Source organism: Corylus avellana, chromosome 6 (assembly GCF_965113065.1).
Source record: "Corylus avellana chromosome 6, dhCorAvel1.hap1.2, whole genome shotgun sequence".
NCBI classification, from domain to species: domain Eukaryota; kingdom Viridiplantae; phylum Streptophyta; class Magnoliopsida; order Fagales; family Betulaceae; genus Corylus; species Corylus avellana.
The window spans coordinates 11,597,553-11,621,251 of record NC_142495.1 but is presented as its reverse complement, the minus strand read 5'-3'; the positions used below and the strand labels follow the sequence as shown (position 1 = coordinate 11,621,251).

At 40.1% G+C, this 23,699-nt stretch overlaps 1 protein-coding gene across 2 annotated transcripts; it reads right to left on the bottom strand.

Moving 5' to 3' along the window:
• Positions 1 to 16,800: 16,800 nt before the first annotated feature.
• Positions 16,801 to 20,079, bottom strand: LOC132187304 (Remorin family protein). Of its 2 annotated transcripts, none has more exons than XM_059601577.2 (6): positions 19,969 to 20,079; positions 19,737 to 19,876; positions 19,057 to 19,621; positions 18,323 to 18,833; positions 18,151 to 18,232; positions 16,801 to 17,123 (listed from the first exon to the last, which is right to left on the bottom strand). In XM_059601577.2, exons 1-6 carry the CDS (start codon positions 19,976 to 19,978, stop codon positions 16,902 to 16,904), a joined length of 1,530 nt encoding a protein of 509 aa, XP_059457560.1. In that variant the 5' UTR covers positions 19,979 to 20,079; the 3' UTR covers positions 16,801 to 16,901. The 2 variants fall into 2 exon arrangements, with proteins under 2 accessions (XP_059457560.1, XP_059457561.1); XM_059601578.2 differs by having other exon boundaries at positions 19,998 to 20,077.
• Between the last annotated feature and the right edge of the window lie 3,620 nt (positions 20,080 to 23,699).

The window sequence follows — 23,699 nt, the reverse complement described above, 5'->3', positions numbered from 1 at the left end:
AGTGGAAAATGCAGAAAAAGGAAGAGACTTCTCTCAGAAGAGAGAAGAGAGCATTCTTAACTGTTCAGTCACTTGGCTATAACTGACTGGATGGTGAGCCTGCTCAACCCCCCAAAGTCACTCTAAATATCAATCAATGATGCTATTTATTTTGTTCCTCCTTTTTGCATGAATATCAATGGAGACTGCAAATCAAACCAACAAAATCTACGGGGAAAACTACACAACTTGGACGTCTACTTTGTTGTCAAGGCTAAGAGCACTCTTAGCAGCAGCTTCCTTATAATTTATTTATTTATTTATTTTTTTTAAAAAAAAAACTCACAAAAAATCACGTGTAGCAGCTTTCCTATTACTTCTATAAACATTGAGAATGCTACATTGGGTAGCACTTTAGTTTTTATATCTATTATTCTAGCACAAAAATATTTATCTCCTCTCTCATTCTCATCTTTTTGCCTTTTATTTGGAATTGTGTTGGAATTTAGTAAAAAAAACGTAAGGGTAGATAGAGAACTTGTATGTTGTAAAAAAAATAATATTTTAATGGTATAAAGAAAGATATTGGAAGCTATTATGGAGTGTATTTGAATAGAAAAGCAAAAAATAATTTGGAAAAACTTCACTGAAGACTCCCGAACTTCCACCCGTTTTGAAATACCCCCCCTAAACTTCAAATTTTTTCAATTTAGTCCCCTAAACTTTCAATTACTCTCAATTTGGACCCCTCCGTCAATTTTAGCAGTTAAAAATACCAAAAAAAAGACCAAAATATCCCTGATTTTTTTTTTTTTTTTAAAAAAAAAAACGTTTTGAAAGTTAAAATTTTATACAAAAGTCAGGGGTATAAATGTCATGTAACGTTTAAAATCTAACGGAGGGGTCCAAATTCAGAGCAATTGAAAGTTTAAGGGATTAAATTGAGAGATTTTGAAGTTTATGGGAGTTTATCAAATCAGGTGAAAGTTCAGGGGTTTTCAGTGAAGTTTCCCCAAATAATTTTGTTACTTATATTTAGGAAAAATCAAAGACAATGTGCTACTATTGTTCTAACATCCCCACTACCACCCAACTTCTAGAAGTTGGAAGTTCGAAGTTGCCACCCCGGATCGAAAGTTTTTTGGTAATTGCTGCAGCAACATGTAAGGATCATAGAGGATTTACTATGCATTCTTGGACAACCAAATGCTCCTGTCTATCATGGAGAAGTGTCTTTGGCTTAGGTGCTGTAAAAAAAAAAACTACTAAAGGTGACTCTCTATTAAAGTATTGATCAAATGATTAAATTCTTCTTATAAGCTTAAACTTTTAAGATAAGTGGTGATTTAACATGGTATCAGAGCAAAAAATCTCGAGTTTAAGCCTTATCTCAGTCGTTCTCCTCTCATTTCAATTAAATATTCCACATGTTGAACCCCACTTATTAAAAGAGAGTTTGAGCTTACACGTGAGAGAGTGTGTTGAAGTATTGATTAAATGATTAAATTTATCTTTTCTTATAAACATAATTTTTTATGATAAGTGGTGATTTAACACTTCCAAATAACCATAGTCCCCATCATGAACTATCCTCAATTGTTAGAACAGGAAATTTGACACCTAATAGCAAACATTCAAATCCCTCCCTCATTTCTAGCTTTGGGATGGACAGGAATTTCAGAGGGTTGCAAACTCAGTGTTGTTACTGTGCACAACAGTGATGAATAATATGGAATCGAAAAGAGAGATTGAGATCAAGAGGGAGTCGAGACACAGATTTACGTGGTTTGTCAATGATTTAAGGTTACAATATAACATATTTATAGGAAAATCCTTATTGTAAGTATTTTGGAAAACCCAAAATACCCTCCACAACTTATTTGTCCCCAGGCCCACATAAACTAATTACACCCAATGGCCAATAGTAGAATATGAGCCAGTTGTTCCAACAATCTCCACCTTGGCGAGTATTCACCTCTTTGAAGATAATTAAGTATTGGGCCTCCACCTGGAACTGATAAGTTTGGGGATGCCGCCTCCTCTCCTCTCCTTTCGAGCACCTGGAGACATTTGTCAAGTCCAAGTAATGCTTGAACTTGTCTGTGGTAACAGGCTTTGTCACCATGTTTGCTGCATTCTCAGAAGTGTGAATCTTTTCAAGTAACAATTCATTGGTAGCAACCAATTCCCTGATCTTGTGAAACCTCACATCAATGTTTTTGGTTCTAGCATGATACACTTGGTTCTTTGCCAAGTAAATGGCACTCTGACTGTCACAATACAACGGAACTTCACCTTGCTGAATACCCAGCTCCCTGACTAACCCTGTAAGCCACAAAGCTTCCATTGCAGCCTCAACCGCCGCCATGTACTCCGCCTCAGTCTTGGACATTGCAACCGTGGACTGGACCATAGACCTCCAACATATGTGTCCTCATGCAAGAGTGAACACATAACCCGTGGTCGACCTCTTATCATCCAAATTCCCTGCATAATCTACATCTACATACCCGACGATTGACAAATCACTTTTCTGTTTGACAAAAGTGATGTCATACTCTGTAGTACCTTTCAAGTATCTGAAAATCCATTTGACTGGATCCCAGTGTTGTCTCCCAGGATTCGCCATCTACATGCTCACCACACTGACTGCATGAGCCAAATTTGGCATGGTACATACCATAGCATACATCAGACACCCTACTGCACTGGCATATGGGACTTTAGACATGTCTTCAGTTTCTTCAACTGTCTTTGGACACTGTGAGTGTAATGACCCCGGTGGGCTTAACTAGTAATTGACCCCTATGGTTCGTCTCTCAGCCTTATCCCTCGCAGGACAAGACTCAGGGATTTCAACCTTTCTCGTCAAAAAGAAAAAATCTCAGCGGAAGACTTTTGAAAACTATAGGAAATAGAGAGTAGTAAATTTAACATCCACACAACATGCACCAGAGTAAATATAAAACCACATAATATATAGATAACCATCAAATGTACCGGTTATCAGACCGTCATCAAAATAGGATTACAATCCATAACATAATTTCATAACATTGTTCCAACAAAAGATGAACAGATCAAATCGTAGATCTAAGCTTAAGTAGGGCTAACGAGATTAAAATTCCGATCATATCATCACGGGCAGTTCCTCCATCCTTCCACATAGACTTCAACCAAACTGGGTCCATGTCCTAAAAAATGCCTCGAATCAAATTCTGCGCAATCACCCAAGTCTGCTTCGACGGCATCCTCTTCTAGGATAGCTAAACCGCGCCGATATTAGTAATGATAGGGGAAAACATAAATAAAAATGGGGGTAAGTCTAAGACTTAGTGAATATTAACACAAATAATGCCTATGCCAGTTTAGTGATGAACTCTAATTTTTAGTAAAGCAATAGTTCCATCATGACAGTTTTACATGCATATGATATAGAGTGACAGTCATAGTTCAACAGTATGGTCGACCCAAGATATTACCCATTCCCAGCAGGGTTGGTGCTGTCCCGAAGAACCTATAATACAATACCGGTGCCCCAGCCATTGTACGTTACCGTACATAACACTAGCAGCACGACTAAGTCTGACCTCGGGTGGCCTACAACGCTAATGATGACCGTCCCGTAGTAACCTAGCCATTTGGGAATGGCTGCACCAGGTGACAACCATTGGATCCAAGACCCACATAAAATCACACATTTGACAATAAAGCTAACATGTATAGTAAGCTCATTGCCATCATACTGCATGTACCGGTGTACCATGTCATACGATGTAAATTATCTTGTCTGTATTTGACATGCATGCTTTTACAAGTCTCATTTTCTTAACATATTTAGCACAACATTTTTCTCAAAAATACTAGAGTTCATGTGCAGCAAGTATAAATCCTAAGAGTTGCGAATATGAATGTTTTTGGTAGACAAAATAGTTGTGCAGTGCATGAAAAATAACAATGAGCATTATGTGAGTTAAAACTCACTTAGGTCGTATAACGTCTCTGAGTATTCCAAATGATTTGGGTTCCCCAAATTTGTGGAAAACCTTTTATTAGTCATATTTCTATCAAAACAACTTTAAAACAAGAAAATATGAGCTATCAGACGGCTGGTTAAAATAAAGTCCCCTGTCACACTCCGAACTGTACGTCCAGGGTAGGGACCGTACGTCTGCTGTGATACTTCAGACTGTACGTCCGGTCGCGAGACTATACATCTGCTTCAAGGTTTTCGAGGAGAACCTCATTTTGTCTCCTCGTCCTCAAATTCTCAAAACCAAATTCTAAGGCTATCAAAGGGCTTCCTAAAGTCTCTTAACTCAAAATGAAACCTCCATGCAAATGCGATCATGCTAAGTCAAAACAACGCTATTCTAAACAAGATTTAAAGCATAACTAAAGCTAAAGCTAAACTAACAACTTAAACAACAACTAAGACAACGTTTAAGCAGTGTAACGACGTAAAAACGAGCTAGGCTTAAGAGCGTTACTTCCTGAAAGTGAAACTAAGAACTTCCCTTCCGTTACTACCAAACGCTCACAATCTCACAAAACACACTCACAAAGGTTTCTGGCAGCCTGGAGGCGAGAGAGAGAGAGAGAGGTGTAAAAAATTGAAGGGGTAGGGGGTATTTATAGCTGGAAATGAAACTTCAAGAACTTCCCTTCCATTAGCACCAAACGCTCACAAAACACACTTAGAAAGGTTTTTGGAAGCCTGGGGCGAGAGAGAGAGAGAGAGAGGTGTGAAAAACTGAAGGGGTAGGGGGTATTTATAGCTGGAAGTGAAACTTCAAGAACTTCCCTTTCATTAGCACTAAACGCTCACAATCTCACAAAATACACTTACAAAGGTTTCTGGAAGCTTGGGGGCGAGAGAGAGAAAGGTGTGAAAAATTGAAGGGCTAGGGGGTATTTATAGCTGAGGGGCTCTACCAACTCTCCAGAAAAGCAGCGGACGTCCACTAACCCTAGTGTACGTCCGGTACTATTTACACAGTGGTCCAAATGCTGCCTCGTACGTCTAGGTATTATCCAAACGGTATTCTAAAATGTAGCGTACCTCCGTGTGGTCCCGTGTAAGTCCGTGTACTATTTGTAGAGCGTATGTACGGTGGTGTCCCCGCGTACGTCTGCAGTGCAAACATAAGTGTACGTCTGCTAACCCTAGCGTCCGTCCTGTCCAAAAGTCCAAATTACCCTTCTAGTGTCCTTAGTGACCCAAAGCCCAAATTAACCTCCTAACTATGCTACCTAAGCGTAGTTAATTATTTGGGTCACTGCATTCTCCTTTTTTTATAAAAATTTCATCCTCGAAATTTCTAGACAAGAATACCAAAATAACAGCACTTAAAAGGGGAGTAGAATGTTACCTTTCGTTCGTACCATCATTGGTATCGTGCTCAGTAGGTTCTTGGGTTATCTCCTCCCATCCATTAACTGGCATTACGCCTTCCTCAAACAACTGAGGAAAATCACCTCATAAATCATCAAGCGATTCATACTCAATGTTGCCAACGCTATACCAATCCTCATCAATCTCAACTCCTTAGTCCATCAACTCACAGAAGGAGTAATTCCACATGCAGTCCGGGTCGATTGGTATAGGTGCCGTAATCCTGTAGAGAAAAGCAACTATTTGTGAGACGATCGACTGCTACCCAAATGGAATCTTCTCCAGTGGGTGCCTTGGGTAACCTCAAAATAAAATCCCTAGTGATCTCATCCCACTTCCATTTCGGTACAAGCAAGGGTTTGAGCGTTCCTGCCGGTCTTTGATGTTTCGCTTTCACTTGTTGACAGGTTGAGCACTACTCCACAAACCTTGCAATATCCCGTTTCATATTGTTCCACCAATATGATCCCTTCACGTCCCGATACATCTTAGTACCACTAGGATATACAGTGTATACGGAACAATGAGCCTCGCTCATTATCTCCTTCCTCAATCCTCCGCTCTCCGGTACACACACTTGCTTAAAATGGGTGAGCAACCCATCATCCTTGAGACAAAACTCCCTTGCATTTCCTTCTTCAAGCAACTGCTTGATCTTGGCACACTCAGGGTCCTCCAATTGAGTGGTTTTGATCCTTGCAAGCAATTCTGACTGAACCATCAAGTTAGCCAAGTGTATGGGTGCACCTTCGTCTACTACCTCCAATCCCATTCTAGCGAACTCCCTGATCAACTAGGGTTGAGAAATCCCAGGAGTTGCAAGGATGATAATTGATCTCACAATCCCACCGTTGATTTCCTACTCAACGCATCTGCTACTACGTTAGCCTTGCTAGGACGATAATTGATCTCACAATCATAATCTTTGATCAGCTCCAAGCACCTTCTCTGTATCATGTTGAGCTCTTTCTGGATAAAGAAGTACTTCAAGCTCTAGTGGTCCGTATAGATTTCACACTTCTCGCCATTCAAGTAGTGTCTTCAAATCTTTAGAGCAAACACAACTGCTACCAACTCCAAGTTGTGTGTAGGATAGTTCTGCTCGTAAGTCTTCAGCTGACGTGAAGCGTAGGCAATAACATTGTCGTTTTGCATAAGCACGCACCTTAAACCCTTCTTAGAGGCGTCGCTATACACTACGAAATTGCCAGATCCCATAGGACGTGCCAACACAAGAGCAATTATCATGCGCTTCTTCAGTTCCTAAAAACTCTTCTCACACTCGTCCGTCCGAACGTAGCGAGGGTTCTTCTTAGTCAGAGTAGTAAGTGGTGCCAATAGCTTCGAGAAACCCTTAATGAAGTGTTGGTAGTAACCAACGAGTCCTAAGAAACTTTGGTCTCGAACACGCTGATTGGCCTAGTCCACTCCACTACTGCCTTTACCTTCTCCGGGTCAACTGCTACACCCTCTCCAAAAATCACTTGTCCAAGGAAAGACACGCTATCCAGCCAAAACTCGCACTTCTCAAGTTTAGCATAGAGCTGCTCCCTTCGAAGCCTTTCCAATGCTTTCCCTATATGCTCCTCATGCTCCTTCGGCATCTTCGAGTAGATCAGAATGTCGTCCATAAAGACCACCGTGAACTGATCTAAATAGTCATAAAAGACTCTGTTCATCATGTCCATGAAGACAGCTGGCGCATTAGTTAGTCCGGGAGACATAACAAAGAACTCGTAATGTCCGTAACGAGTCTTGAAGGCCGTCTTAGGAATGTCCTCTTCCTTCACCTTCACTTGGTGATAGCCTGAGCGCAAATCGATCTTAGAAAATACGCACTCCTTGCAACTGATCCAATAGATCGTCAATTCTTGGCAAAGGATATCTGTTCTTGATCGTAACCTTGTTCAACTCGTGGTAGTCGATGCACATCCCTATTAACCTATCCCTCTTCTTCACGAATAACACCGGCGCTCCCCACGGTGATGAATTAGGGTGGATAAATCCTTTATCCAGAAGCTCTTGGAGCTGTTCCTTTAGCTCTTTCAATTCTAACGGCGCCATCCTATACGGTGCCTTCGATATAGGATTAGTGCGTGGCACTCACTCAATCCCAAACTCCACCTCCTTGTGTGGTGGCAACCCAGAATAATAGTCATTTGAAAAGACATCTAGATAATCTCGCACCATAGGAATGTCTTGTAGGTCCTTCTTTTCCTTAACTAGGGCAACGACGAACACCAAAAACACCCTGTCCTCCTCCGAGAACAAGCTTCCGGGCCCGAACGGCCGAAATCGTCTAAGGTAAAGACCTCACTCGAGATCCAATGTACGTCTCTTCTCCTACTCCCAATGGCCTAAGCGTGACTTGCTTCCGAGCGCAATCAATAATCGCCAAAGGCTTTACCAGCCAATCCATTCCGAGAATAACATTGTAACTAATCATAGGGAGGACAACTAAGTTTGCGGGAAGTACTCTTCCAAAAATGCCGACACGGCATCCGCAAACTACATGCTTATAGACCACAATTTTCCCTAGGGGGTAGTTACAGCTAGATCAGGTTCTAGAGTTCGTACTACAAGTCTAGACAGTCTTACATACATAATAGATACAAAAGAGTGGGTAGCCCCTGAATCAAACAAAACTGAAGCTTCAAATCCAAGTATAGGGAGAATACCTGTCACTACTTCCAATCCTCCTTCCAATTCTCCTAGAACAAGCGCGTAGACTCGAGCTAGTGCCAAAGGTTTCTGGGCTCCTCCCTTGCCCACACAGTCCTTGTTGAAGTGACTAAACTAGCCGCACTGGTAGCAAGTCCTGGTTGCCATTCTACAGGGTCCCTAGCGAACACGGTTACACTTCCTACACAATTTAGGTATTTGACTCTTCTACGGCAGAACTGGAGGGTTACCAGAGGTACGTCCTTGTGACCTCTGTTGTGGAAAACTCCCCACTGCCATCCTCTTAGCTGGCCTAGCTCCTCCTACTGAGTACTAGGTCCTTGAGCCCTCCTCTTTTGATCCGCACACTCAGCTGCATTCTCCTTCAGGCTTTCTTCGTAAATCGAAGCCCGATCCACCAACTGAGAGACATCTCGGATGTCAAAGCAACTCATCACAATCCGAATGCGAGAGTTCAAACCTCGCTCAAACTTCTTCGCCTTCTTTTCGTCATTCAGGATAACGTACATGCCGAAGCGCGACAGTTGCAAAAAATTTGGCGGCATACTCAATCACCAACATTCCTCCCTGAACCAACTCCAGAAACTCTCGTGCCTTCGCCTCCTGTACAACTCGGGGAAAGAAGTGTTGATTGAACTCGTGCTTAAAGATGTCCCAAGTAATGGTGGTCTCTGATCCCAAATCGGCGGTAAGCACCGCCTTCTTGTCCTGCCACCAGTGCTTGGCTCCCCCGTTAGCTTATAAGCAGTATAAGCCACCTTCTACACATTATTACACCTAGTTGTAGTTGACAACTCCTCCACATCATTCAACCAATTCTCAGCGCTGATGTGATCGCCTCTTCCATCGGAACTCTCCGAGTAATGACTACAGAAGTCCTTCAAAGAGCATCCAGTCCCTTTAACTGGCTGCCTTACAACCCTATCACGATCTAAGGCTGACATTATGTTGTGCCAAATACTACATAAATTAATAGATAATATTTAGTACATTTTAACTCTCAAGTGCACAAGATCAAATAATAGTATAGTGCAGCAAGTACGAGGTCGATCCAATAGAGATTGTTAATTTTATTTAGAATTAATTAAAAATATCAACTTGTCACTGAATTGATATTGTGAAATAGGAAATAAAAAGATAAATGAAAAAGGTAAAGGCAGGGCTTTGATATCCACCACTAATCATACTTAAATAATATAACAATATGCCAATGCTTTGATCATGTTATGTCTATCTAATGTTTGTCAACCTAAGGGCATTGGTGTATACTCCTTAAGCTATAGATTTCCCTAAGCAACGAGTTAGGCATGGGTGAATACTCTAACTCTTTTCTTTCCTAAAGGATTTAGCATTGGTGTATACTAAGTTGTTCTTTAGAAAATCATATATTCTATGGAAATCGACAAATACATGAGGCTTAGGGCATGGGAGTATACTCCCGGTTCCCCATGTTGATTAACCCAAGAACCCGGTGTAGATTACTTTTGTTACTTATGTTAAACTCAGGACTCGGTCATCCAAATTGATTTAACTAACTAGTCTGTACCATATGTATATAATGGCCAGTCACATATATATGAGGAATTCATGAAAACAGGAATTAATCAAGTTAAATATCACAACATGATCATCATAAAGGCGCCAATATTGAAATATTAAATAAGCTTAATTAGGGCTTCAATCTAACCCTCCTAAATAGTTAGTTACACATAATGAAAATAAAACTAAAAAGAAAAGGAAAAGAAAGAACCGAAAGGTGGCCTCCAATTCCTCTCTCCAAAGTTGTGCCTCTTCCTCGGATGATTATTCTTGAGGTTTAGATGTCTATTTATAGGCTCTAAAAGTCCTTGACAAACTCGTAAACTTAGGAATTTCGTAGGATTTTAATCCTATTACAATTGGGAGTTGGAAAACCCTAATATGGAAATACTAGCATTCTGACCGCAGCTTTGATGTGTCTCCTGCGCACGGGTGCGATTGATTGCAACCAGTGTGCGCTCGATCGCATGTCTGCGATCGAGCCTCTTCTGTTGTGCGCTTCATCGCTCGTGGCTACTTCATGCTTTGTCTTCTCTGGTAGTGCGCTCGATCGCTGGGAACCTACGATCGATCGAACTGTCAGGGGCTCCAACTTTTCCCATTTTCTCTCTTTGAGCCCAAATCTTCCAGATTTACTTCATTTTCTTTCAAAAGCCTACAAAAGCATGGAAAACACAAAATGGAACTAAAATAACACAAATTAACAATATTAAGGAATTAATACACATAAGTTTAAGGGCTAAAATATGAATATTTTGGCACTTAACACATTAGCTGGCCAATCGCGTCCATCGCTTGATTACCCGGGGGTGCTGCTTTGTAGACTAGGATGTCCACAGGCTCAAGGTGAACATTCCCTTCAGGGCTTCCAAGTTGTAGCACGTTAGGTCCAGTTGCAAGGTTCCTTCGGGGTGGCATTCTCTGCAACGAAAGGTAGAGTTAGAACCGACTCATCAAGAACCAAGCGACCGAATCTAGAGGCTAAGTTCTAACAGCCTATCTAACCTAAACTCTGGTGTGATCATGGCCTAAGTTCTCTTTTCCTTTACCCTATAGTCTTTTCAGAGCACAAGGCTCTAATACCAACTGTAACGAACCCAATGGGCAAATCAATTAACTAGTAATTGACCCCATGGTTCGTCTACCTGCCCAATCCCTCCCGGGACAAGACTTAGGGATTTCAACATTTCTCGTCAAAACGAGAAAATCTCAGTGGAAGACTTTTGAAAACTATAGGAAAGAGATAGCAGTAAATTTAACATCCACACAACATGCACCAGAGTGAATATAAAATCTCATGATATATAGATAACCATCAAATGTACCAGTCATCAAACTCTCATCAAAATTGGATTACAATCCATAACATAATATCATAACATTGTTCCAACAAAAGATCAACAGATCAAATCCTATATCTAAGCTTGAGTAGGGCTAATGAGATTAAAATCTCGATCATATCATCACGGGCAGTTCCTCCATCCTTCCACATAGACTTCAACCAAACCAGGTCCATGTCCTAAAAAATGACCCGAATAAGATCCTGCGCAATTACCCAATTTTGCTCCAACAGCATCCTCTTCTAGGATAGCTAAACCGCGCAGATATTCGTAATGATAGGGGAAGACATAAATAAAAATGGGGGTAAGTCTAAGACTTAGTGAATATTAACACAAATAATGTCCATGCCAATTTAGTGATGAATTGTAATTTTTAGTAATACAAGAGTTCCATCATGACAGTTTTACATGGGTGTGATATAGATATATAATACATGCATGTGATATAGAGTGACAGTCATAGTTCAACAGTATGGTATACCCGAGATATTACTCCTTCCCAAGAGGGTTGGTGCTGTCTCGAGGGACTTATAATACAATGCCGGTGCCCCAGCCATTGTACGCTACCGTACATAACATTGGTGGCACGACCGAATTCAACTTCGGGTGACCCACACCGCTAATGATGTCCGTCCTGTAGTAACCTAGCCATTTGGGAATGGCTGCACCAGGTCACAAAACCATTGGATCCAAAGCCCATATAACACTCACACATTTAACCATAAAGCTAACATGTATAGTAAGCCCATGACCATTATACCGCACGTACCAGTGTATCATGTCATACGATGCAAATTATCTTGTCTGTATTTTCCATGCATGCTTTTACAAGTCTCACTTTCTTAACATATTCAGCACAACGTTTTTCTCAAAAATGCTAAAATTCATATGCAGCAAGTATAAATCGTGATAGTTGCAAATATGCATGTTTTTGGTACACAAAATAGTCATGCAATGCATGGAAAATAACAACGAGCATTATGTGAGTTAAAACTCACATGGGTCGTATAACGTCTACGAGTATTCCAAATGATCTGGGTTCCCCAAATCTATGGAAAACTTTCTATTAGTCTTATTTCTATCAAAACAACTCTAAAACAAGAAAATAGGAGCTATTTGACAGCTAGTTAAAATAAAGTCCCTTGTCACACTTCGGACCGTACATCCGGGCTCAAGACCGTAGGTCTGCTTTGATACTTCAGACCGTACGTCCAGTCGTGAGACTGTACGTCCGCTTCGAGGTTTTCAGGGAGAACCTCATTTTGTCCACTTGTCCTCCTATTCTCTAAAACCAAATTCTAAGGCTATCAAAGGGTTTCCTAAGGTCTCATAACTCAAAATGAAACCTCCATGCAAACGCGATCACGCTAAGTGAAAGCAATGCTATTCTAAACAAGATTTAAAGCATAATTAAAGCTAAAGCTAAACTAACAACTTAAACAACAACTCAGACAACGCTTAAGCAGCATAACGACGTAAAAATGAGCTAGGCTTAAGAGCGTTACCTCCTTGAAGCGAAACTTCAAGAGCTTCCCTTCCGTTAGCACCAAACGCTTAGAATCTCACAAAACATACTCAGAAAGGTTTCTGGCAGCCTAGGGCCGAGAGAGAGAGGTGTGAAAGACTGAAGGGGTAGGAGGTATTTATAGATGAGGGGCTCTACCAACTCTCCAAAAAAGTAGTGAACGTCCGCCAACCCTAGTGTACGTCTGGTACTAGTTACACAGTGGTCCGAAGGCTGCCTCGTACGTCTAGGTATTATCTAAAAGGTATTCCAAAAAGTAGCGTAAGTCCCTGTGGTCTCGCGTACATTCGTGTACTATTTGCAGAGCGTACGTACGGTGGTCCCCCCCCCCGGCGTACGTCCGCACTATAAACAGAAGCATACATCCGGTAACCCTAGCATACGTCAGGTCCAAAGGGCCAAATTCCCCTTCTAGTGTCCTTAGTGACCCAAAGCCCAAATTAACCCCCTAACTAAGATGCCTAAACTTAGTTAATTATTTGGGTCACTATAGTGAGGTAGATAAACGGAAATGATTTGCCAAAGGTGTACTCACCGGTTTCGCATTCTCCACGCTAAACCTCTCCAACACCTTATTCGCATAGCCGGCCTAAGATAGCCACAATCTCTTGGCATCCATGTCCCTGTGAATCTTCTTGGCTGCTCCCAAATCCTTCATGTCAAATTCCCTACTCAACAAAACTTTTAGTTTGTTGACCTCCACTATACTCTTAGCTGCAATAAGCATATCATCCACGTACAATAACAAAAAAATAAATGAGTCATCATCAAGGCTCCTCACATACACACAACAGTCATACTCACATCTCATGTAGCCAATTCTGATCATGTATGAGTCAAACCGCTTATACCACTACCTTGGAAACTATTTTAGCCCATAAAGTGACTTCTTCAATTTAAAGACCAAGTGCTCCTGTCCAGGTTGACTAAAACCCTTTTGGCTATTCCATGTAAATCTGCTCCTCCAAATCACCATGGAGAAAAGTTGTCCTCACATCCATTTGCTCCAATGCCATGTCATAATAAGCTACCAAATCTAATACCGTTCTAATGGGAGTATGTCTGACCACTGGGGAAAATATTTCCTCATAATCAACCCCTTTTTGTTGTGAATAACCCTTTGCTACTAGGGGAGCATTGAACTTTCCCCCCTTTTTTCTGATACTGCTTCCTTTTTCTTGAACACCCATTTACACCCTATCACCCTCTTCCTTTCTAGAAGCTCTACCAAATCTCACATTTGGTTCTTATGCAGAGACTCCATCTCTTTCGCCATAGCACCCACCCATCTGCTCTTCTCTTGGCTATTGATTGCCTCTTGAAAAGTAGTAGGATCTCCACTACTAATGACAAGAGCATAAGAAGCCATGTCTTCAAAATCGTACCTGATTGGTGGCCTGATAGTGCGTCTAGGCCTGTCTGTGGCTATAGTGTGATGCTCCTTAACACCTGAAGTAGAGGTCTCTGTACCTTGAGAAGTGTTCTCCTACACAGGAGTCTCTAACTCCGCCTGCACCACCTGCCTATCACTACTACTGTTTTCTGGCACCTCCTGCTCTTTGCCCTGAGTACTCTTCAACATGGAATTTTCATCAAATACCACGTCTCTACTGATCACTGCCTTGTTTGCCTTCAGATCCCAAAACTTGTAACCCTTAACCCCTTTCCCATATCCGAGAAAGACACATTGTCTAGACTTTGGATCAAGCTTCGATCGTTCTTCACTAGGCATGTGCACATAGGCTGGACAACCAAACACTCTCAAACCAGAGTAATCTACCTCATTACATGTCCACACCGCCTCTTCGACTTTCCCATCTAGTGCTACACTCGGTGACCTGTTGATCAAGTAGCATGCCATACTCACTGCATCTGCCCATAAAATCTTTGCAAGTCTAGCATTCAACTTGAGACATCGTGCTCTCTCTACAATAGACCTATTCATTCTTTCCGCCACACCATTTTGATGTGGTGTCTTGCGTATTGTGAAATGTTTCTTTATACCATGCTGCTCACAAAAATCCCTAAACTTGTCATTTGTGTACTTAGTTCCATTATCTGTCCTGAGGCACTTAACCTTCTTCCCACTCTAGTTCTCCACTTCAGCTTTCCACATATTGAACTTGGCAAACGTCTCTGATTTGTGCCACATGAAGGACACCCAAAATTTTCTGAAGAAATCATCATTAAAGATCACGAAATACATATATTCTCCCTGTGACGTTGTCCTCACTGGTCCCAAACATCATAATGAACATAATCTAGAATACCCTCTGTCTTGTGTGTGGCTGTCTTGAATTGTACCCTATTCTGCTTTCCCACAACACAGAACTTACAGAAGTCAAGCTTGCATCAACGTCTTGTCTTCGTCTTCGAACTTCACATCAACCTATTCAAATCGCCGATTATCTAATTGAACATGTTGATGTGTTGGCTCAAATCCGAGCCCTCCGCCATCTTCAAGTTGTACAACTGCTGCTTTAGGTAGAGCTTATTAGTCAATGAATTTGACATATACTGACTTTCTAGTTTCAACCAAACTGCCGCCGGAGATTCTTCGTCCATGACATGATACATCACATCATCTCCAAGAGAATGCCGAATAGTAGCCACCGCCTTAGCCTCAAGTTCCTTCCAATCTATGTCCACCATCCCTTCTGGTTTCGTCATATATAACGCCTTCACCATCCCTTGTTGCACCAGCAAATCCTTGACACGTCTATGCCATAACCCGAAATTACCGGATCCATCGAACATCATCACGTCAAATTTTGCAGAATATGTGCCAATCCCAGCCATCGTATAATTAGGCTCTGATACCAATTGTTATTACTGTGTACAACAATGATGAATAATATGGAATCGAAAAGAGAGAGAGAGAGAGATCAAGAGAGAGTTGAGACACAGATTTACGTGATTCGGCAATGTGCCTACATCCACAGGAAAGAGTGCGGCTATATTTTACTATTCAATAATTTAGGGTCACAACATAACATATTTATAGGAAAACCCTTACTGTAAGTATTTTGGAAAACCCCAAAATACTCCCCACAACTTGTTTGTCTCCAAGCCCACTTAATTACATCCAATGAGCCAATAGTAGAATATGAGCTACTTGTTCCAACACTCAGCAATAATACCTCTCAATTCTCAAGGTCCTACATGCATCTTCTTCCTGAAATAGTTGGCGACATATTTGCCTGATGCATTCTTCTTTGCCAGAACAAAGAAAAAGGAAAATCTGGGCCTTGTTTGGAAGCAAGATTTTCCAACTCAAACTCAATTTTTTTTCTAAATTCATGTTTGGAAATTTTTTCAACTCAACTAAAAAATTTCCAACCCAATTAGTAAAAATTATAATTTAAGATTTAAAAAAAAAAAAAAAAAAAATTAGGGTGGCCGGAACACCCTAGGTGGTGACTAGACCACCCCTAAGAATCTGAAGGTGACTAATCTACCCCTTGGGGGTGGATCGGCCTCCTCTAAAGGCCGAAGCTAATGGGTGGTGGTCGAGTCACCCCCACCCCGTCTAATTTAGGGGTGGCGAACCATCCCCAAGTAGCGCCTAAGAGTGGCCGAGCCACCCGCATTAGTTTCGGGGGTAATCAATCCACGCACTAGAGGTGGATCGACCACATCCAAGTAGTAGTTGGGGGTGGCTCAACCACCCCCAAGCAGTTTTTGGGGTGGCCCCAAATCGCTATTGGGGGTGGCTCGACCACCCCCATCAGTTTTGGATGTGGCCAATTCACGCTCTGGTGGTGACTCAGCCACCTTTGGACACCTTGGCACTCCTTCAGTGGTAGTCCGGCCACCCCTAATGATGGTTCAAAACTGTCCCTAATTTTTTTTTTTTTAAATATTTTAATTTTTTTTAATTATATATATTTTTATAATTTTTACTTAATTTTATCCGTTACCATCCGAACATAATCAACTCTTTTTTCCCCTTGATATTCACACTAAAAAAAAAAAAAAAAAAAAAAAAAAAGTCAAAAATGAATTGAGTTCAAAACCAACAATACGTCTCAAAAATGTTCAGACTTCGGGTTGTATAAACAAAGTACATTTGCGGGTCAGATATTGCAGGGCATACAAGTTTTTATGCTGAAAGCTGGTGGAATCTTTATTCATTGATATTATTAATTTGTAAGATTGAAAGGAGAGCAAATTTTAGAGAAAAATCTTGAAAAGTACGGACAAACTCCCTTTACTCAACCGGAAGGGAGGCCTCCTTTTCATGGAAACCTCCTTTCCTGTCAGAAAAGGGATCACTTGCTGCTGAGAATAATCATTTGAGAGCGTGGTTCTTGACATAATACTTGGATGCAACCACAAAAAGAAAACAAAGGAAAAATTCATTTTATTCAACTAGCAGCCTTCTTTTCATTAGTAGACAAGATACATTCACAAGTGAGAATTTGTCTTTTTTGTTTCATGCTCAATGATGTTTATTGCAAGGAAAGCAACCGCATGAGTTGTGGCGAGGAAAATGTAAGTTATGCCGGTTTATCATCTTCCGTGCTTGTTCACTGGCCTTCTCTACTTGCTCTGAGTGTTGCTGCCTGGCTGCTTCCCTCATTTCTTCAGCTTTTCTATGAACAACTGCCATTCTCTTCATCAACTTCTCCTCCAAGTTTGATCTCATCCTTTGAATTTTCACCTAAACCACCGTGTCAAATTATAGTTAGCCGGCGACCGCAATGAAAGAGCACAAGATTCATTTGATATGCATGGAGCAACAACTTGAAACACAAAACGCTTTAAAATTATTTTTACTTTCATGTAAAATCACTTTCTAAGCAAACCCTATAATCACTGGTTTTCCATTTGACTTGTAGAATCATATAATTATCAGTTAGGTACAGCAGGCTTTGTGCTCCTCCATCTGTCATTTCTTGCACTTCCTACAATGTAACTCTGAAAGAACAATACAAGAAGCAAAAAGTAAAGCAGCAAACCGTGCCACATTTTTTTAATTGTTTGGATAATTGTCTATTAATTAAACAAGACCAAATAACAAGGCTCCCTGCATGGGAGACCCAGCTCAAGTAAATATTCCAAATCCCCACGATTTCCAAAATGCTAGAACTACACAGTTCACATGGGCTTAGGACTTTACAAGTATAAAAATATGCCATGATGACTTTCAGCTTTCTTATTCTTTCTTTAAGGGTGAAGTAATGCATGCAATATAGCATGTAGATAAAACTGTATGAATGAAACCTAGAAGATACATCATACAGATGTGGTCCAGAGTCAAGAAATGAGAAGGGGAGTTGTGAACAATAGCAGCGGGTGGCTCGAGGTGGACCAAACCAGCTAGCAATACGCCTGACAAGGCCCTCCAACACAGTCAAAATAATAATATAGATATAGTCACGCTTTGACTGAAATGCACGGCTGAATTTATAAACTCAGCTGCCTAACCACGTTCTCACCGCATTCAATTTAAACTTATAGGAGCAATAGGCCAATTTTTCGCCAGTCCAAGCAAAAATGGAAAACTACTGCAAAGAAATTTTGGAGCCTAAGGCGTCGATTGATGTCCATGTTTCATATTTATGATGCTTGCATAGTCAATGCAAAAATAACATTAACAATGAACTGAAAAACCAAAAAAATAAAAATAAAAAATCCCTGCTGCTGGTGTAGGGAAAAGAAGAAATATCCAAAAGTAAGAGAAATACCTCAAGCTTTCTTGATTGAGCTTCTGCTTTTGCATTTTGGAGGTTGACCCAAGCTTGAATTTTTGCTTCTTCTCTTTGATACCTGAAACCCAAATCGCAATTGGTATCCACTATCCCTATCCAGCATGCTGCCTTATATAATAAAATGTTGCAACTTTTAGAAGCCAATTACCTGAGGCAGAACTTTGTCTTTTCTTCTTCTTCCCACGCAGCAGCTCTGGAGTCTGAAACACTTTTCCGGCACTCGTTTTCCGTTTCAAAATGTCTGAGGCTCTTTGAGACTTCCTCTTCCTCCTCTTCCCTTGAGCTCCAATTCGACGTGACAGAATCATATTGCGTCCCAAGCTGTAGCTTAGCTAAATGGCACTCTTGCAGCTGGGAAATGTCGATGCTGCTGCTGTTGCTGCTGGAGTTCCCCATGGCCAATGGTCCTGACCTGTTCGCAGGCGTGTTATGGCGCGCCGGTGATGAGCTTTTGAAGGGTGTATGACACCTGGAAGTCGTAGAACTGCCAAGCGGCGTCATCTCCGTCCCAACATCTCTGTGGTGGACCTCATGAACCATGTCTGTACAGGCTTCTTTCATGGTTCCACCCGCCGGGTGTTTGAACAAGAACCCTTCTTTTGCGGGCTCTGAGTATCTGAAATTGGGGAAAACGGGTTCTATCTCGTCCGTGAACTTATCTGCATTAAGAGATTTAAAAATGGTGGTTGTTGTTCAAAATGCTATTAATATGGGAATAATCTGGAAACTCGGAGCAAAAGTTCAGAACTTTATTAAGCTTTTTGAGGGCAAAAGAAGAAAGGATACTATGATGATGTTAGCAGAGCAAAAGGGGAGAAATTGAGAAGTAAATTTACCCAAAAGGGTCAAGGTTTCATTAAAGCGGTAATGGAAATCCTTTACCTTTTAGAAATACATCTGTTGAGGCAGAGACCCCATTGAGAGCTATGAATGAGTTATGATTGTCCAAAGATGCAGATCTTTGAGAGCTTGGAACTACTTTTGAGACCTTTTCCTCTGTTACCCTTGATTTTTCTGCAAATACCTCCACTTGTTGCTTGAAGTTATCACACTGTTTGGTGATCTTTGAGGAGTCTGACGGCTTTATGGGATGAGCAGGAGAGTCATGGCAAGAGCTGCTCATCAGCCATTTCTCTGCATCATCCCACTTGGAAGGAAAGCTTTTTCTTGAATGATTCCCAGCACTGAAGCTGAAAACAGGTCTGCCAGGTGTTGAAGGAGCCTCCATTCTCCTCTGATTGACCAAGTTCATTCCCTCTCTTCTCCTCTGAGCTGAAACCTCAAGAAACCCTCCACCTTCTTTGATGTTGCTGGCCATTGGAAATGACTTGACAAAATCAGAGGTCTCTTTGAGATTAAGCTTGCAAAGTGGGTCAGGGAAGGCCTCTACAAATGGGTTGTCATTGCTTTTCCCATAGAAGCCCGCGTTTTCCTCCAGTGGAGATTCCTGAATCAAAAACACCCAAAAAGAAGAAAAAACAAAAGGAGCATTGAAACCCATTGGAACATGAAAAGAAGAGAAGCAATATAAAGAAGAATGCAAATGTGGGGGGAATCTTTACCCCATTGGGCACAAATATAGACTGAGCTTGAAAGTATTTGGGGCTTGTGAGATTCATGGCCATGGGTCTGAGGTTTCTGGGGTCACTGATTTGGGGCTTATGGAGTCTCCTGTATGTAGTAGCGCAAGTGTTATGCGTATCTGCATCATTTTGATATAAAACACTGTCATGAGAAAAGTGACTGAGAAGGCAGTAGAACAGTACAGCTGAACAAGGAAAAAGGCTTGACTACTTGGAATCATGGTCTAAAATACTATTTACAGAAATGAGTCACATGCGATCAGCCAGCCAGCCAGCCAGCTCTCCCTTCAAAATGCAACCAAAGAGTACAACTACTCTTAATGAAGTGGATGAGGAAGGGGACGAAAGAGTACTCCATCAAAAGAAGAGAGAAAAATAATTTGATAAAACAAGTAAATTCATTTTTTGTATTCTTTTTGGGAAGCTTCTTATTGGTTTTGATCTCTTATTTTAATGTCTATAAAACACAGCTTATATTGTGTTACATTACATCCCAGGTAAAGCACGACTTTTGTCTGTCTCCTTGCCTGCCTCCATGCACAACGCCACACAAAGGTGTTGTTGTTTTTACTTGGATGTATTACTACACAAAGTACAAGAATAAACTAAAAAAAACAAGAGCTTGAGGTGGGGATGCCGGATTTATCCATGTCGTAAGATATTGTTGAAGTCTCTTTGTTTGGGCTTAAACTCAACAAAAATAAATAAACAATGATGATGAGGGTTGGAAGTTCGATACATACCATTGGATTCCGCTTGTCTATCTCACATAGGGAGAAACTCTAATGCCGTAGGCCCAGCCCAATAAGCTATTAGAGCATTGGGGATAAAGCTTAGCTAAATGAACGTCTTTTTTTCTACTTTTGATTCAGCATTTTTAGTTATTAACTTTTAGTTTTTTTAAAAAATATATATTATTTATTATTTATTTTTTTACTTTTTTCTATTCCTAAAAAAAAAAAGAAAGAGAAAGAACAAGATTAGATTTTTTTTTTTTTTTTTTGGTTGAAATTATTACTAGGGATGAATTATTGAGTTACGGTGCTCAGCAAATTTAGTACCTTAATTAGCAAACTCTTAACCACCATGGCTGTCGGATGTGTGGACATTTTTGCTACATGGCTCAACAAGCAAGATGTGAGTGTTCTAACATATGGACCACATGAGTGATGATAGAGAACACGGGCGTGATGCACGCCCATGTTTTTTTTAATATTTTTTAATACATATATATAATTAAAATATTAAAAAATACGGGCATAAACACATGAGTGATGATAGAGAGAACACGGGCGTGCTGTTTTTTAATATTTTTTAATATATATTTTTTTTATAATTAAACCATTAAAAAATACGGGCATGACCACATGAGCGATGATAGAGAGAACACAGGCGTGATGCATGCGCGTGTTTTTTAATATATATAATTAAAATATTAAAATATATTATTTTAATATTAAAAAATATTAAAAAACACGGGCATAATGCACGCCCGTGTTCTCTCTATCATCACTCAGACCACATAATGCAAAAATTACTTGCTTCAAGATTGTTTTAGATTGCATTTAGGAGTTTAAAAAATACTTTTAGTATATAAAAAAAATTGACTTGTTAGATAAAATCTTCAAAAAGTACTTATTTGACTTTTTGTTTTATAAAAAAACAAAACATACTGTTAAGAAAAGTTCTATTTTCTAATGCAATCTTATACAAGCTCTTAGTCAAATAGAAGATATATGAAGATATTAAAGTGTTAAAATTTACTAGTAATGATAAAAAGACATAAATTTCTTTTAAAGTGATTCAGTGGTAGACGGTATCTAATTGTCCTAAGAGCTACATCTTACTTTTTTGACTTTCTTGTTTACAATACAAAATTTTGCAGGTGTTGATTTGGTTTTTACAGTACAAAAGTCACAAAAATTATCATAAGTGAGATAATACAAATATAATAATTAAACCTATAAGATTTGACTGCATCCTAATCTAAATAAAAAATAATATTTTAAAATCAATCTAATATATATATATATATATATATATATATATATATATATATATAATTACCCTAGTAGGAAAAACATATATTTTAACAGGATGAAAGGTTTTTCTGAAAAAGAGAAAGCAGTATAGCACAGGAGAAATGATCGTTGGATTCTGCCTGTCTATCTGACCTAGGAGGGAGTCTAATAGCCCAAGAAGCTAGGGAGAGATCACATGATGAAGAAAGATTTTTAATGCATCAAAACTCTTCACGTGCAAAGTAACTAAAACAAAAGTTTATTTTTCTTTATTATTAGGAAAAAATATAAAAAAGCCCCACAAACTACCAGCCATTTTCGATTTAGCCCCTTAATGTTCTAAAAGTGATAAAGTAGCCCCCCAAACTACCAAATTATTGCATTTTGGCCACTCCGTTAGTCAAAACCGTCAGTTTGGACGGAAACTGCAAAACGACGTCGTTTGTTACGGGTAAGTTACTACAATGCCCTTTTGAGAAAAATATAAAAAAGCCCCTCAAACTACCAGTCGTTTTCATTTTAGCCCCCTAATGTTCAGAAAGTGATAAAGTAGCCCCCTAACTACAAACAGTTGCAATTTGGCTACTCCGTTAGTCATTACTGTCAAATATGATGGAAAATTCAAAACTACGTCGTTTTGACAATGGTAAGTTACTAAAATGCCCTTTTAGAAAAAAAAAATCATATTAAAACAAGCACGCTAAACGGGGCCGTTTTGCTTGAAATTAGGATTTCCTTACACTTACCAAAACGGCGCCGTTTTGATAAGTGTTAGGAATAAAAAGAAAAAACCTTAGACACCACGTAGAAAAAACCCCCAACCCCAGTTTATCTCTCTCCCCCAAACCGCCGACCACCACATCGTTCTATCTCCGGCAACCTTCTCCCTCAAGTGAAAAAAACGCAACGCCCCTCTCTCTCTTTCTCTCAAAACGACTGCCCCTGCCACCACCATCCATCACCGTCGGCCACACCATCCACTAGCTACGAAGCGCCACTGAAAAATTCTTACCCATTGTAGAAATCAAACAAAAAAATCACGTTCGTAGATAAACAACACCGATCCGACAGCTATACCATGAAATACAATAAAAAGATTGAGTTATGGGTAAGATTTACAGGCTGTCGGAGATAGACGACGTGGTGGCCGGCGGTTTTGGGGAGAGAGATAAACTATGGTTGGGGGTTTTTTCGTGGGTCACCTGCGTGGGGTCTAGGGTTTTTTCTTTTAATTCCTAACACTTACCAAAGTGGCATCATTTTGGTAAGTGTAAGGAAACCCTAATTTCAAGCAAAACGGCGCCGTTTTGCTTGCTTGTTTTAATATGATATTTTTTTCCAAAAATGGCATTTTGGTAACTTACCATTGCCAAAACGATGTAGTTTTAAATTTTTCATCATATTTGACGGTAATGAATAACGGAGTGGCCAAATTGCAATTGTTTGGTAGTTTGGGGGCTACTTTATCACTTTCTGAATATTAGGGGGCTAAAATGAAAACGACTGGTAGTTTGGGGGGCTTTTTTATATTTTTCCCAAAAGGGCATTGTAGTAACTTACCTGTAACAAACGACGTCGTTTTGCAGTTTCTGTCCAAACTGACGGTTTTGACTAACGGAATGGCCAAAATGCAATAGTTTGGTAGTTTAGGGGGCTACTTTATCACTTTTGGAATATTAGAGGGCTAAATCGAAAACGGCTGGTAGTTTGGGGGGCTTTTTTATATTTTTCCCTTATTATTATTATTATTATTTTTAAATCAAAATCTATCCCAAAAACGGAGAGAATTTGAAGCATCCAAAAATGGGTTTATGTAGGAATTTACTTTCCCAATGATAGGTATCATAGGACTTGACATCCACCTCATCATCATGGGTTAAAATATGGATGATAGTTCTTAACTTTAATTATTAACTTTATC

What these genes read in the sequence shown, in the direction of transcription:
- LOC132187304 (XM_059601577.2), bottom strand. An exon ending in CTATATTTGTGCCCAATGGG is followed by an intron (nt 19,622 to 19,736) that starts GTAAAGATTCCC and finishes TTTTTGATTCAG; the next exon opens with GAATCTCCACTGGAGGAAAA. An exon ending in CTCAATCAAGAAAGCTTGAG is followed by an intron (nt 17,124 to 18,150) that starts GTATTTCTCTTA and finishes ACGGTGGTTTAG; the next exon opens with GTGAAAATTCAAAGGATGAG.